The following is a 15,495-nucleotide window of genomic DNA, read 5'->3' on the forward strand; positions in this document are numbered from 1 at the left end:
GTCCCAAGGTGGGTGGTCTAGAGTTGACCCAGAGGGCAGAGCTGCTGGCGGCCGGGGTCCCTGGAGAAGTATCTCATCCTGCATTTTAGGGTGGGGCCGGCGTCCTGGGAGCAAGGCCTTGCCTCCAAAGGCGGGGCCAGCTCCCCAAGTTTGGGAGCAGATCTCCAGGCACTGGGCGGAGTCTCCAGGGGCGGGGTCAGTCTCCCAGGTAGGACGGGAGGGAGTCCTGGGTGGCAGAATTGAGGACAGGGACTCAGAAGAGCTTGTCCTTCACCAGGCCATTCCTCAGCGGCTTCCTGGGAACCGGAAGTCAGAACAAATTAGTTTGGGAATCACATGCTTCCTTTCCCCTACTTCCACCTCCGTGGGGCCCCTCTTCCTCCCAGGTAGAATTGGTCAGGGTCCCTGCCAAGCAGCACTGAGAGGTTTGCTCCCTGTCTCCCCCTCAGGCTATCTCTGCTGCGGTCCTGTGTGCCTGCCGTACCCCCTTCAGAATTTCTGAGAAAGGTTTGAGGGTTCACCAGTGCTGGGATGGAAGGCAGACCTTGGCCACGCTGGGCATGTGCTCTACAGCCGAGCTGTTCCCAAGACCCAGTTATGGGGAGTTTTGGTTTTTTGGGTTTTTTTTGTTTGTTTGTTTGTTTTTGTTTTAGAGATAGGGTCCCTTTCTGTGGCCACAGCTAGGCTGGAACTCCCTTTGTAGCGCAGGTTGGCCTCAAACTCATAGAGATCACCTACCTCTGCTTCCCTCATGCTGGAATGACTAGAGAGGCCTGGCCCACCGAGCTAGGCGCTAGGGTTTTTTAATTTATACAGTTAAGTTTCATTCTCTCTGACTCTCAAAGAATAGCAGCCTGGTGCCTAAGCAATTCTTGCAGGAGGAGTTCTGGCCAGACTGAGGTTTCCTCAAGAAGGGATGATCCCAGTCGTTTCTGCCCTTCCCCTCCTGGTGTTCCCCTCTGTGGTTTGTGCTCTTGGGATGTACCACGGACTTCCTGTGTCTCCAGAGGTGCAGAACCCTGGGAGCTGCATTTGCAAACATTTCAATATATATGAGTTCTGCAGCGAGAGAGCCCCTCCTGGTTTCCGATTTGTTTGACTCTCCCTCTTAAGCCTTGTAGAAGCCCCTGGAATGTTCTAGAAGCATCCTCAATATACCCTACCATGTTTTCACAGACCTCACAGCCCACACTAACTTCAACACACCCCAAATGAGACTCCCAACAGACCCTTTATGTCTCAGCACATGCAACCCTACCCTGAACCCCATTTAATAAAAACACCAGTTTGAGCTGTAAGCCTGAAGCTCACTGATTCTCAGTGTGACAGTCTCCCAGGCAAGCTGTTCCACTTGAATTTTTTGTTTGTTTGGTTCTGGTTTTTCTTTTTTTTTTTAATATTTATTTGTTTATTTATTTATTATGTATATAATATTGTCTGTGTGTATGTCTGCAGGCCAGAAGAGGGCACCAGACCTCATTACAGATGGTTGTGAGCCACCATGTGGCTGCTGGGAATTGAACTCAGGACCTTTGGAAGAGCAGGCAATGCTCTTAACCTCTGAGCCATCTCTCCAGCCCCTGGTTCTGGTTTTTCAAGATAGGATTTCTTAGTAGCTATGGAGCCTGTCCTGGAACTCACTCTGTAAACCAGGCTGGCCTGGAACTTCCAGAGATCCGCCTGCCTCTGCCTCCTGAGGCCTGGGATTAAAGGCGTGCGCCACCACCGCCTGGTTTCCACTTTGATTTTGAGGTTTTGCCTACATCAGAACAAGACAAACTAGCTTCCACCTGTGGGCTCAGGCAGTCCTCTTCCTCGGCTGGTCACAGCCCTGGCAGAGACTTCACACAAGTCCCAGGCCTCTTGATAGATATGGTGCTTACAGTGAGAATGTGTCCCACAGGCTCCTCAGCTGGTGGCGCTGTCTGGGAGGATTAAAACGTGGAGCTTTTTACCAAACAGTGGTGGAGCACACCTTTAATCCCTGCAGGCAAGAGGCAGAGTTCAAGGCCAGCGTGGTCTACACAGTGAGTTCCAGGACACCCAGGGCTACACAGAGGAACCCTGTCCAAAAACCATACACACACACACACACACACACACACACACACACACACACACACAGTGCAGCTTTTCAGGAGGAAGTCTTTGAGATCTTTAGGCCTCGCCCACTGTGAAGTTTGCTCTCTGGAGTTGAGGGTGTGAACCCCAGCTTTCCGCTCTGGCTACCATAGGGCTTGCTGCCGTCACTTCCACCGTGACAGAGGCTTAGGAAGCGGCGACTCAGAGCTGTAATGAGGCCGTGTGAGAGCTAAAGCTATGGCTTAAGTTTTAATTACTGTGCTCATAAATCATATGATCCATAAAACAGACACCTCTAACCTCTGCGTCCCACCGGGGCTGGTTGTTCACATGAGACACCATGTGTCCTCACGTCCGTGAACAAGGTTGTTGTCCCAGTTGCACAGGCTGTGCCGCTCACGCTAGGCAGGCTGTCCATCAGGATGTGTGCTTGCCCCCAAGCATGTAGCCTTGCAGGGTTTGCCTGTATAAGCATCCAACTAACGTGATTTGTGACTATCTCTGGGAACCCCCAGTATGGACCTGGCCAATGGCCATTGTCCTGGATGGTATTGAATAAAGTTTGCTTCAAATTTGGCTCCAAAGTTGTGTTAGTGGTCTGATTCTTGCCTGGTGAGATTGACAGCTTCTGGTGCGCTGTGATGGAGACCAACATCGTGGCAGTGAAGACTTCCTGCAAGTCTTCCTCAGGGTCAGGACACAGAAGCTGTAGTCCAGAGAGGGTCCCCTCCCGTGTGGCACCGGGTTTGTAGGCATGAAGGGGCTGTGGGCAGCAGCTGATAAAAGGCCACAGTTGAAGGCAGAGAGCCCTCCATGTCTGAGGCTGGGAGCGGAGCACAACCAACATGGGCTGAGACACTGCGTGTGGCAAGCCCTTTAAAGCCCAGGTCGTGAGTGGATCCCAGATTGGGACACTGAGGTACACTGTGGGAATTTGGTTCTGTTCTACTTTGTGTCTGGAGTAAAAAATGTTTAATTTAGTTCTAGTTTTACAGAAGCCACAGCTTGGATAATTTAAACAGTGGTTTAACTAAAAACACACTAAATAATTTATTAAAAACTAAATTGGTGTAAGGGTGCCAGATCCCATGGAACTAGAGTCACAGACAATTGTGAGCTGCCAAGTGGATGGTGGGAGTTAAGCCCAGGTCCTCTGGAAGAGCAGCCAGTGCTCTCAACTGCTGAGCCATCTCTCCAGCCCCAGAGTGGTTGGACTTTTAAGTGACGGAATTTTTGTTTGTTTTCTGAGACAGGGTCTCACTATAAGACTTATAAGACCTGAGACTCACCCTGAATTTAAACTCACAGAGATCTGCCTGCTGCTTCCCAAGTGCTGGAATTAAAGCGTGTGCCACTATGCTTACTAAGTGATGGAATTTCTAAAGACTGGGGGTCTTCTAAAAGTTGGACTGTGTTTTATACTGTAACATCAACATGAGATCTTGGGGAGAGATTATGGTTTACTACTGATGTGTCTGTGTGTCAGGTTGGCAAGGACAATTGTACTGGTCTCTTGTCGTTGACACAAACTGGGTCATTGGAATGAGAGAGCCTCCACTGAGAACAGGCCTCCATCAGAGTGATCTGTAGGCAAGTCTGTGGAGCCTGTGGAGTCTGTGGAGCCTGTGGAGTCTGTGGAGTCTGTGGAGCCTGTGGAGCCTGTGGAGTCTGTGGAGTCTGTGGAGTCTGTGGAGTGGTTTCCTGTTGAGTGATTGGTGTGAGAGCTCCCAGTCCACTGTGGGAGGCTTCACCCTTGGACAAGTGGTCAAGAAAGCAGGCTGCATGCGCAATGGGAGCCACCTTTCCCTGCTCCCCCAGTGGCTTTAGGTCAACATTTCATCACAGCAATAGGAAGCAATCGAGGGCTCTCGCTATGCCCTGGTGCTAGCTCTGTCCTCAACACTCTGTAGCCACAGATTTGGATGGAACTAAAATGTGTCTACTTATTTGTCCAGGTCTTTTCTTTCAGACAGATCCTTCTGTAGTTGAAACTGCGCTGGAACTGAAGGGGCTTTTGCCTCAGCCCCTGAATGGATGCCTTCAGGCCCAACTCAACTCCATTACTTTTTCAAGAATTTAGGTCCATGCCATGGTTAAGAACACTGGCTGCTCTTCCAGAAGACTCAGGTTTGAGTCCCAGCAGCTAATGGCAGCTCACAACTGTCTGTAACTCCAATTCCAGGAGATTGGACACCCTCCTCTTCCCCGTGGGAGTCAGGTGTGCAGGTAGAGAGCCGGCACACATGCAGAGAAATGTCATCCAAGCAAAGTAAATGCACAAATCATTTTAAAAGAACAACTTAGGGGCAGGGCCTTCCTTAAGCAGCAGTTCTCAACCTGTGGGGCATGACACCTGTGGGGGGGTCAAACGACCCTTTCATGGCATCACCTATCCCTCATTTACTTTAAAATTTATAGCAGTAGCAAAATTACAGTTATGAAGTAGCAACAAAAACAATTTTAAGGTTGGGGTCACCACAACATGAGGAACTGTACTAAAGGGTTGCAGCGTTGGGAAAGGTGAGGATCACTGAAGAGGGAGACTCAGAGGCTAGTTAAGAACTGACTGCCCAAAAAAAAAAAAAAAAAAAAAAAAAAAAAAAACCAGGAAGTAGTGGCGCACGCCTTTAATCCCAGCACTTGGGAGGAAGAGGCAGGTGGATCTCTGTGAGTTCGAGACCAGTCTGGTCTACAGGAGCTAGTTCCAGGACAGGCTCCAAAACCACAGAGAAACCCTGTCTCGAAAAACCAAAAAAAAAAAAAGAACTGACTGCCCTTCCAAAGGATCTGGGTTCAGTTCCCAGCAAACACATTAAGGCTCATAACTGTCTTTAACTCCTTCTGGGGATCCATCACCCTCTTCTGGCCTTGGCTACTGCACACTCAGGGTGCACATACACATAAGATAAAAAAATAATAATTTAAAAAGTTAAAAACAAAAGAACTTAGAGCCAACAAAATGGCTCAGTAGGGGAAAGGTGCTTATAGCCACATCTAGTGACCTGAGGGACTTGAGCACAACTGTCCTCTGACCACCACGCAGCCGCTGTGTGTGGCACACGCCCCAACCCATAAGAATAAATAACTAAAAATAGATGGCTTCCTCTTCATTCCTTAAAAACAAAAGTCATTAACTCATATCTCTTCCTTCGTTGACTCCCAGAGCCTGGCTGGTTTGTACCTTCTGGAACCTTCTCCAGCCTCCTGCCCTTGCTCAGTGCCGTATCTCTTTGTGTTGTCTCAGAGGTGCTGCATGCCCTGAACCTGCTGCGCCAGCCCTAGACCCCCAGACCGGAAGGGCAGGTGGACAGAACCTTGGCCCAGTCCTTTGGGCTGGGGGGTCACAGTCTGGTTAGTGTAATCTCTTGCTCATTCCTTCCATCCTCGATAGCAGCTCCCAGCCCTGCCAAGCCTTGTCGGCTGTCTCATGCCCAGATGTTGCTGTCTCATGCCCAGATGTTGCATTCCTGGCTACGCAGCCAGGCATCCACCTCAGGCAGTTTCACTGTGGGGTCCCTGCATTCTCAGGGGCTCACGCCTGTTCTTAAAGGGGGACCTGGGACCGAGACCCAGCGCCACTCACTCAGCTTTGCAGGGCTCGGCAGGCTGAGCTTCCAGCGTGTCATATTCCCTCAAGTCCTCCAGTTCACGCATCTGGCCAGTTAGCACCTTGGCTGCGAAAGCCACGATGTACTGTGGAGGAGAAGGCACCGTGAGATGGTGAGGTCGCAAGGTGCGACCCCTGCCATGCCTGAGGAGGAGCACCGTGGGGGCTGACTCACCAGGAACCAGTAGATGTTCATGACCGTGAGGAGCAGCAGCAGTGTGTTGAAGAAGAAATAGTATGGGATGTCAGGTACCAACAGCAGGCTGGAGTGGCAGGTGACATACAGAACCTTAAGCGGGAACCAGTAGAGGCGGAACCAGAACCTGAAGGGAGGGGCTAGTCAAGTAGGCTTGGCTGGGAGTGGGGGGGGGGGGAGTGCAGGCTCCCTTCTTGCATTCTCGCATTCTCTTCCCTGATTTATCTGCCTGTCACTGGCAGCCCCACACTTTCCCATTTCCACCACCTCTGTGCGGCCAGCCCAGCCCCTTCCCAGCTCGGCACCCTATTTCTTCCCAAGCCCCACTCACCTCACTAAGCCCCAGCCCCTCCCCTGTCTGGCCTGGCCCTGGCTGGATGTGTGGTTCTAGGCCCTATGTACCACCCTACTAACCCAACCCAATCACAGGCCCCTCCCATGCATGTCTCCACCCAAGTAAGCCACACCCTTCTCTTCCCTGGCCCTGCCCACAGCCCAAGCCATGCCCTCCCTACTGGCCCCACCCACCCACTGAGCCACGCCCCTCACCAGCAGAAGCAGAAGCTGAGGCAACCCAGGTTGGCCACCAGCCCATGCAAGCGGTGGTAGGCGCCACCCCTGGCTTTGAAGTAGATGTTGAGCTTGGTGAACTCCAGCTGCACGTCGCTAACGTCATGCAGGAAGAACACGAGGAGGCCTACATTGTGGTACCTACAGGGTGGGGACAATCAATCAGGACTACGGAGCTGGGCCACGCGGTGGCTTTGTTTTTATTTTTTTTGTTTTTGTTTTTGTTTTTCGAGACAGGGTTTCTCTGTGGTTTTGGAGCCTGTCCTGGAACTAGCTCTTGGAGACCAGGCTGGTCTCGAACTCACAGAGATCCGCCGCCTCCCAAGTGCTGGGATTAAAGGCATGCGCCACCACCGCCCAGCTAACACGGTGGCTTTTTATTACTGCTTGTGTTTGAGTGTGTACCTGTGTGCAGACCCGCAGAGCCCTGAAGCATGAGCAACCCAACATGCCGCAGGAATTGAACCAGGGTCATTGGCAAGAGCAGCACATAATTGTGGCTGGAAGGACGGCTCAGCGGCTAAGACCACTGGCTGCTCCTGCAGGGGACTCGAGTTTGGGTCCCAGCACCCACATGGCGGCTCACAACCACCTGTTGCTCCAGTTTCAGGGGAGCACATACACGTGGCTTCAGTACTCGCTACTGTTTCGTGTGTGTGTGTGTGTGTGTGTGTGTGTGTGTGTGTGTGTGTATACATGCCAGCACCTGTGAGGACAGTGGCCTGGGGCAGCCACTCTTGGCTGTAGATCATTTCTTTGCTCCTTTATTGCACTGGATCAGGTCTTTTGTTTTGTTTTGAGACAGGGTTTCTCTGTGGCTTTGGAGCCTGTCCTGGAACTAGCTCTTGTAGACCAGGCTGGTCTCGAACTCACAGACATCTGCCTGCCTCTGCCTCCCGAGTGCTGGGATTAAAGGTGTGCACTGCCACCACCTGACAGGCCTCACTCTTATAGCTCTTGCTGGCCTAGAACTCACAGAAATCCTCCTGTCTCAGCCTCTGAAGCATAGCTTAGTTTTTCTTCTGTTCGAGATAGAGCCCTACTGTAGCTCAGCCTGGAACTCTGCAATCCTCCTGTCTCAGCCCCGAGAGGTGGCAATACATGTGGGCCTTGAACACCAGATCTCCTGTTTGTGAGTAAACCCCTGCTGGCCAAGGGTCCATACAGGGCTCAGTGGGTAAAGGCACTTGCTGTCGAACCTGATAACCCAAGTTCAACTCCAGGAGGAGAACCAACTCCCGAAAGTTGTCCTCTGACCCTCACACAAGTTGCAACATAGATATGCCACCCACCAAAATAAATAAATGTCAAAGGAATTTTAAAGGGTGTCACACAGGTCTAGGACCAAGGCAGTGGACAGCGGGTGAGGAAAGGGTCTCTGGGTCCTTCTCCTTACACCCGTTTCCTGACCCCTCCTTGCTCTGGCCCCAGGCCCTTTGCACATATTGCCTGCCCACCCTCCTGATGACCTCACCGGAAGGCGTAGGAAGAGGCGATGAGAAGCAGGGTGACCACATGATGCAGCAGCATGACCACGGAGTCCTTGCGCCAGGTGTCCATGTACACGGTGGCGTAGACGGAATGGCAGTAGAAGCTCCCCTGCAGCAGGTAGGCGGTGGCTATGTCCCAGGGCACTGCCATGCCCGACCTCCAGTCTGGAAAGAGCCACGTTCACGGTCATGTTCAGGCCTGTCCCCCAAGACCTCCCAACACAGCCTCACAACAGCGTGTATCCTGTCTGCGTGAATGTGTGTAGCACCTGCCTGTCTCGGGTCCCTGTGGAGGTGGGAGGACATGTTCAGAAGTCAGTCTTCTCCTTCCACTCTGTGTACAGTGAGATTTTGCTTGTGTTTTAATAACTAAAGGTTGAAGATCAGAGCGCAGAGCTGAGTCCCTAGAAGCCAGGCCATGGTGGACACACCTCAATCCCAGCAGTCCCCCGCACTAGTCAGCCACAGAGGGTGGGCAGCCACGGTCACTAGAGGCCAGGCCGTGGTGGACACACCTTAACCCCAGCAGCCGCACTAGGCAGCCACAGAGGGTGGGCAGCCACGGTGCACGCCTTTGATGCCTGCACTAGAGACAGGAGCTCAGGGCTGTCCGCAGTCAGGCTGAGGACAGGACCGCCCAGCTTTGGCAGAGGGAAGAACTCTCTAGTGGCTTGGCTGCTTTGCCTCTCTGGTCTTCAGCTTGAACCCAACATCTGTCTCTGGGTGTTTATTATTCGTGCTACATCTATGGGTCCCAGGGACCAACCCAGGTCCCCAGCCTGGCAGCAAGCACCTTTCCCGGATGGGTCACCTCACCAGTCTTGTTTGGTTTTTGAGTCAGGGTCTCATGTAGGCCAAGCTCACCTCAAAATCTCTGTGTAACAAATGATGACCTTGAATTCACAATCCCATCCCCACCAATCCCATTTCCTGAGTGCTGGAATGGCCGGCCTGTGGAGACACCATGCCTGGATGGAACCGAGGGCTTTTTGCTTTTAGGCAAGCTCTCTACCAACTCCCGAGCCCCGTTTTGCTTGCTTGTTTTTTTGTTTGCTTGTCTTGTTTTTTGGAGGTCTCTTATATAACCCAAGCTGGCCAAAGACCTACTCACAGAAATCCTCCTGCCTCAGTCTTCCCAGTGTTGAGATAACAAGTATGCGCCCTCATGCTGGGGCCCAGACAGACATGGCTCCTACAGCGATGCCTGACCCAGGACATTGGCCCTGGGAGACTCCCTGAGGCCTCCATTCTCCTCTCCAGCCTCCCATGTCTCCAGGCTATCATCTGTTCAGACAACTGTCTCTCCTCCCAGCAAGCCCTCCCCCCCTTGTGCCTCTTCCTCTCCCCTGCCGCTGAGTGCAAGGGCTCCTCAGTGCTCTGCCCACCAAGTCTTCTGACTCTGAACCTTTGTGACACCCATGTCCCCAGCTGCATCAACCCTAGCTTAGAGGCAGCCACTCAAAAGAAAGTCCAAGAGGACTTGTAGGGCAGAGACGCTCACCCTCTGCGAATGTCTGGTCACCAGAACTCCATCCCCAGAACCCTCAGAACAGTGGACAGAAATAACACAAATGCTGTCCTCTGCCCAGGATTCTGGAGGCTGAGGCAGGAGAAAGCCAAGTTTGAGACCACCCCAGGCTACATGAGACCCTGTATAAAAATCTCCAAAGACCCACAGGAAGGCTCAGTGGGTAAAGGTGCTCGCCACCAACACTGATGACCTGTTTGGCCCCACAGGAGGGATGATGGAGAGGACAACCCCGACTTGTTCTCTAACCTTCACACACATGTGCAAACTGTGGCACACTGGTGTCCCCGCCACGCTGAGATAAAAAGAGAAAGAAAACACCCTGTAGCACATTTATCTTCTCATCCTCCAGCAAGCCCCTAGTGCTCAAAGCTCGGCTACCTGCCCTGCCTCTCTTTGGTACACTTCAGCCAGTCACCTCCAAGACAGTCCTCTACCTCCCTCACCCCTACCTCCCCTTCCCATGAAGGTTTGGGGACCTCTTCCTAGCTGTCCCTAGCACAAGCCAACCTGGCACTTGCATAAGCCTGGGGCTGGGGTTCAGGGAGAGGGCCCCTGACTAGAGTTGCCCAATGAGTGGATGTGGGCGTGGCTCAGGAGTAAAGAGTAGACAGCCTAGATCACCCCCAGGGAGGGGGTGGGGCGTGGTTAGCTGTTGCACCTGTCCAGTATGCAGGACTCTGCTTCCATCCCCAGAAAAATACCCACAAAAAAACCTGTGGGTGCCCAATAAACTCTCAACACTCTGACCAAACAGGAATCTAATTCAATCATACCATGAGTTACCCATATAAAGGCAAACTGAGTAACAGCCAACACCACTCCTTTTGAAATTCAAAACTCCCATGGCCGTGGGAGCAATGGTGCACGGCAGTCTCAGCACCCAGGACATTGAGCAGGGGGCCTCCAATTTTAGGCCATTCTGGACTACACAGGAAGAAAGATTGTGTGTCGTGCTTTCCTTGTGGGCAAAGTCACCACAGCGCCTAGCTGTGCCCCCCAGAGTCCTCTCAGCCTCTCCCCAGTCCACGTGGGAAGAATCTATCAATGTACCTCTCAGGGCTCTCATGATTCCCACATTATGGTACTCAGCATGGAGCCCCCCCCCCACCTCCAAACTCTGCACATGCTCACACACACCAATTCCCATTCTCTCTATCTTGTGTGAAACTCCAGCTCCAGCCAGGAGCTACCTTCATAGAGCCATCTTGTCATGTCTTTGCACAGGTCCCTGCAGGACCAGCCCGGGTTGGGGACTCTTCTGACCACACTGCTCCCAGGGTTCCATGCCCACCCTTGTCTTGGTATCAAAAGACTTCCACAGAGGTATCTCATTAGGGCCAACCCAGAACGTGTGTGTGCACGCACACATGTGTGTCACGGTGTACATGTGGCAATCAAAGGACTTTTAAAAGCCACTTCTCGCTTTCTGCTGAGTCCCAAGGCTAGAACTCGAGTTGTCGGCTTGGCTGCCACCTTTGCCCCCGAGCTATCCTGCCTGCCCCGAGCCATCCTGCCTGCCCTGAGCCATCCTGCCAGCCCCAGCCATTCTGCCTGCCCCTCTGCACTGGTCCTGCAGGATGCCTACCGTAGAAGACAGAGGGTGGGTCATGGAAGAAAGGATAATGGGCACCCAGGAGCAGGTAGGCACAGTAGCTCCAACAGCCCAAGTAGAAAAGAAGCTTCCAGGCGCTCTCAGGTAACCTGGCAGCATCTCGAGGCTGCAGATGACACCGCTTGGCCAGGGGCTGTGGAGACACAGTAGGTAGTGGTTGTTTTGGGGAGCGCGATGCTCCACTAGGGGAGAAAAGCGAGGCCCAGGGACTCGCCAGTCTCAATGGCATTGAGAAAGTTGGGCCCCTGTGCCCATATCATCTGGGGTAACCAGAGCCCATGTGTGTGGCCATGAAGGGCTAAACATAGCACCCAGCTGTCCTGTGTGGCCTGGGAGGGGGAAGCTGGGCGGTGGGGGGGGGGGAGGGCAGAGAGAGGAGGTTTGTTATGTCAAAGCTTAAAGCAATGGAGCTTAGGGAATCTGGGGGTGGGGTGCTCAGGTTCTAGCAGGAAATGGGGGTGTTTCAGGGAGGGAGAAAGGGGGAAGAGCTATTGAAGGAAAATACCTTGGGAGACAGGGAACTTGAAAACAGTGACCCCGCCCCCTCTGGGAAGAAGGCAGGAGAAACTGAGGATAGGAAGGAGCTGGGAGGGAAAGCTGGGGGCCAAAGGCTGTGACGGTGTTGGAGGGGGAAAGGTGGGAGGCAAGCTGATTTGGGGGACGTGGAGACGTCACAGGTCAGTGGTGTATGCCTATATCCCAGCTTGGGAGGCTGAGGCAGGAAGACTGCTGTGAATTTGAGCAGCCTAGGCTTCAGAGTGACACTGTGTCAGAACTACAAAAATGGGTTGGAATGGGCCAGCTAGAGTCCAGGAAGGCCCCAGGAGCTCCAGCACTGAGGGCCAAACCCAGCCCCCTTCTTCCCAAGGCTGAGGGGGCCAGAGGAACCCAGAGCACCCAGCAGTTGTCATGGAGACAGCCAGAGCCCAGCTCTCGTAACCCCTAGCAACCAGGCTGCTGCCAAGTTGAGCTTGGAGAATGGGACAGCCCCTCTGCCTGTTTCTAGGGGAGGAGGAGGGTGGAGGGTGGAAGTGGGGTGGCCTCAGGCTGCCTCAAGGGCTTCCAGCATCCCAGCTGGGCGCTGGGAGAGCACACTAGCCAAGGCAGATGGGGACCAGGGCTGCCCTGTGGGTTGGCCCTCCTCATCCCCTCCCCCCTCTCTTCAGAGGTTGGGGTCTGAGGTTGCTCCTTCTATTGGTTGACAACAGACAGGGTGGGCTCTGGAGCTGGAAACACCCTATTTTGACCTAACAGCCTCTTCCTGACAGCAGAGAAAGGTCCCATTGTTGGCACAACGCTCTCTGTTCCCGCACCCTCTGCCACTTCCAGTCAGATGGGGGCGGGATGTCCCCAGCTAGCCCTCTGGAGAGTATCCACCATGGTACTGGCCCAAATGCCACAGAGACCACCCCCAAGGAGGAGCGAAGACTGGGTCAGGTGCCAATGCCATCACTACCAGGGTCATTCTTCAGAGCTGGGCGGTGGCCTCTTCAGTCTCCAGAAACAGCATTTTGACCATCGCCCCATGGGGGCGGCAGAATACAACACTGAAGACATAGACAGGGTCATTCCCAAGGTTGAGCCCCTCGGTAGGGCCCTTGACACACTGGTCTGTGCCATCCCTGCTTCGGGGGTGGTGGGCACTCCAGACAGGGGCGGGGCATCGACTGCACAGATACGGTGTAGACACAGCAGCTCCCGGTGACGCACGGCTCAGGTGACCTCTGGGCACCTCGAGGTCTCCTGATGCAGGATCTAGACTCCCTGGTCCCCAGGTCGGTTTCCAGAAGGTTGACCACCCTTGGGTCCGCAACAGCACAGATGCTGTACCGAGCGGATTGCCCTAGATTCTATCAAAACTGCTCAGGATAGGGTGTGGATCTAGTTTCCTTGCATCCATAACACCCCCACACCACATGGGATTCCCAATCCATCAAAGTGTCACTTCAGTTCAGTGACACCCCCGCACCCACCCCACCCTGTTGCAAAGGGTCTCGGAATAGCCTCTGAGGTCCCAATATCCAAACCCAGGCCCCCCTTTTCCCAGCGGCCACTATGGACATAGGGATACATGAGAAGCGGCCCCACTCACTCTCCTGCATGCAGGTCACAGGGCCCCCAGGTCGCACTGACCCGAAAGAGGCGAGCGGTGGCCACCGAGCGCAGTGCGGTCCAGCCCAGAGCGCACAGCGCGGCCAGGAGCAGCTCCGGGGCAGCCAGGTGCGCGTGCTCCACCAGGCCTCGAAGCGCGAGTCCCCAGCCGCAGTCCCCGCAGCCCCGTGCGGCCGCCAGCACCGAGGCCCAGCTTCGTTGCAACATCTGCGCGTAGCTAGGCATGGGCTCTGGCGTCGCAAGCCCGGTGGTCGTTGTCGCAGCCGCCATGCCACTCGCTCGCCCGCCACCGCCTGCACGCTTCCGAGCCGGAGCGCGCCCCCGTGCGTCACGCGCTGCAGCCAGGCTGGGGGCGCGCAAGCCCCCGCCAGTGCAAAAGCAGGGGCGTGGCTGACCAAGGCCCCGCCCCTCATGATGCCAGGCACCACCCCTCCTGCTCTCCCGTTGTAGGACCTAGTGATTCCCAAACTCTGAGTGATCTGTCCTCTGCTCAGTCTGCGACAATCCTGGGGTTCTTCTGCAGTCAAGATGACCCAGCAGGTGTGAGGGGGCCTGCCACCAAATTAATGTCCTGAAGGTGAGGACAGACAGAGTCTAGCAAGTTTTCCTCTCACCTCCACCTATGTGCCCACTTACACAAACAAATAAATCAAAAAGATCTGCCCATGCTTGTGTCCCGACCAACCCGCCATCCGCTGGGCTCCTGTTTCTGTGGTTCCAGCCAGCTCCGGAGCCTGCCCTAGTCGTATAGAGGCTCACTGGAAGACTGCAGCTGTTAGGGAGGGAGCTACCTGGAAAAGGGCTAGGGACAAAGCCACCAAGACAAGCCTGGTCGGTTTCCTCTACTTTACTGATTTCTCCAGTCACAAGGCCTCCTGTGCTGATGACAGGGTCTCAAGGTGCAGCTGATGATGGCCTTGAACTCCCAATTCTCCTGCTTCAGCCTCTGAGTGCCTGGAAGGCAGTTCTGCACCACCATGCACGGTTTATCCACTGCTGTTTGCAAGGGAAGCACGCCACCAATGGTGCCACGTCCCCAGCCTTGTGCACAGGTACACGCGGTGCATGTACTCACATGCCAAGTTATCATTTAGGTCAGAGATAGATGTCTACTACCTTTCTCCACCATTTAAAAACTATGACGTGTATGTGTCTGTGTGTGCACCTGCCACATAGGTCTAGGTTCACAAGGCGTAGAGCCCCTGGAGATGAAGTTCCAGGCTGTTGTGGACTGGGTGAACATTGCTGCTGGGATCAGAGCTCAGGTCCAGTCCTCTGGAGGCCAGAAGAGGATATCAGATCCCTGAACAGGTTGGGAACTGAACCTGGATCCTCTCCAGGGGCAGTGGGTGCTCTGAACCACTGACCCCCCTCCAACCCCTGCTCTCTATTTGTGGAGGCGGGTCTCTCACTGACTTAGGACTCACTCATCAAGCTAGACCAGGTGACCAGTGAGCCCTAGGGGGCTTCATCTTCCACACCCAGCTCCCAAGCCTGAGCTTACAGACATGAGCCACTCCTATTGGCTATTGTATGCTGGGGATCCCAACTCGGGCTCTCCTGCTCTTGGGGAAGGCAGTTCACTGAGCAGACTCTCACAGCTTCCTTCTGTTGAGAGGGCCTCAGTAGTTGACCTTGAACTCCTGATCCTCCCACCTCTCCCTAGGAGTGCAGCACTCAATGTTCCTGAGGTAGACCTCGTGGAAGAGGATTCCTGTACTTGCTCCTGAGTTGTCAGGTGACAGGCTAGGGCCTGGGGCCCTTCCCGGTTCCTCCTGGCAATCTCTATGCCATCAGGTAAATGCAGCACCCATCTGTAAGGGAAAGGAGCCTACTCAGCCTGAATTTCTTCTTGGCCTGGGACCAGGGCTTCTGGGCAGACACTTCAACAGGCACCAAGGCTCAGTGCTAAGGCTGCTGGACCCCTAATGGAGCCCACAGGGCCAGGTTGTCAGTGGATGCCTTGCGGTGGCACCTGTGGTGGCTAAACCCCAAGGCAGATGAAGATAACAGCCTGAAGGCCAAACATCTAATCTTCTCCCCAGCAGGTGAGGTGAGGCCAGCCCAGGGTCCTTTCTGCTGTCTGCCACTGGAACGTGTGTCCTCCAGAGTCTAGCAGGAGGCGCATAGCCCAACAGAGCCCTGCCCCCACTGAGAGCCCTAACTGGCCCTCCTCCTTCCTGTCCAGCTGGACCCCACCTGGTCAGGCGCTCCTCACTGTCTCTGCTAAGTGACAGACCCGTGTCATTCAACAGGTAAGCAGGGGCCAGCATAGGCTTGGCTGAGGGTCCTGCC

General features: G+C 54.2%; 1 protein-coding gene across 1 annotated transcript; it reads right to left on the bottom strand.

Moving 5' to 3' along the window:
- Positions 1-156: 156 nt before the first annotated feature.
- Positions 157-13,487, bottom strand: Cers1 (ceramide synthase 1). Its single transcript, XM_050127686.1, has 7 exons — positions 13,222-13,487; positions 11,062-11,221; positions 7,930-8,110; positions 6,435-6,596; positions 5,865-6,012; positions 5,666-5,775; positions 157-296 (listed from the first exon to the last, which is right to left on the bottom strand). Exons 1-7 carry the CDS (start codon positions 13,468-13,470, stop codon positions 254-256), a joined length of 1,053 nt encoding a protein of 350 aa, XP_049983643.1. The 5' UTR covers positions 13,471-13,487; the 3' UTR covers positions 157-253.
- Between the last annotated feature and the right edge of the window lie 2,008 nt (positions 13,488-15,495).

Source organism: Alexandromys fortis, unplaced genomic scaffold (assembly GCF_014885135.2).
Source record: "Alexandromys fortis isolate MF-2015 unplaced genomic scaffold, M_Fortis_MF-2015_v1.1 scaffold_284, whole genome shotgun sequence".
Lineage (NCBI taxonomy): Eukaryota > Metazoa > Chordata > Mammalia > Rodentia > Cricetidae > Alexandromys > Alexandromys fortis.

Bases quoted from the DNA above. Each gene is read 5' to 3' on its own strand.
- Cers1 (XM_050127686.1), bottom strand. From the start codon at position 13,470: ATGGCGGCTGCGACAACGACCACCGGGCTTGCGACGCCAGAGCCCATG. The intron at 11,222-13,221 runs GTCAGTGCGACC...GTGTCTCCACAG, and splicing joins CCACCGCTCGCCTCTTTCGG to CCCCTGGCCAAGCGGTGTCA. The intron at 8,111-11,061 runs GTAGGCATCCTG...GGCTCTTTCCAG, and splicing joins CCCACCCTCTGTCTTCTACG to ACTGGAGGTCGGGCATGGCA.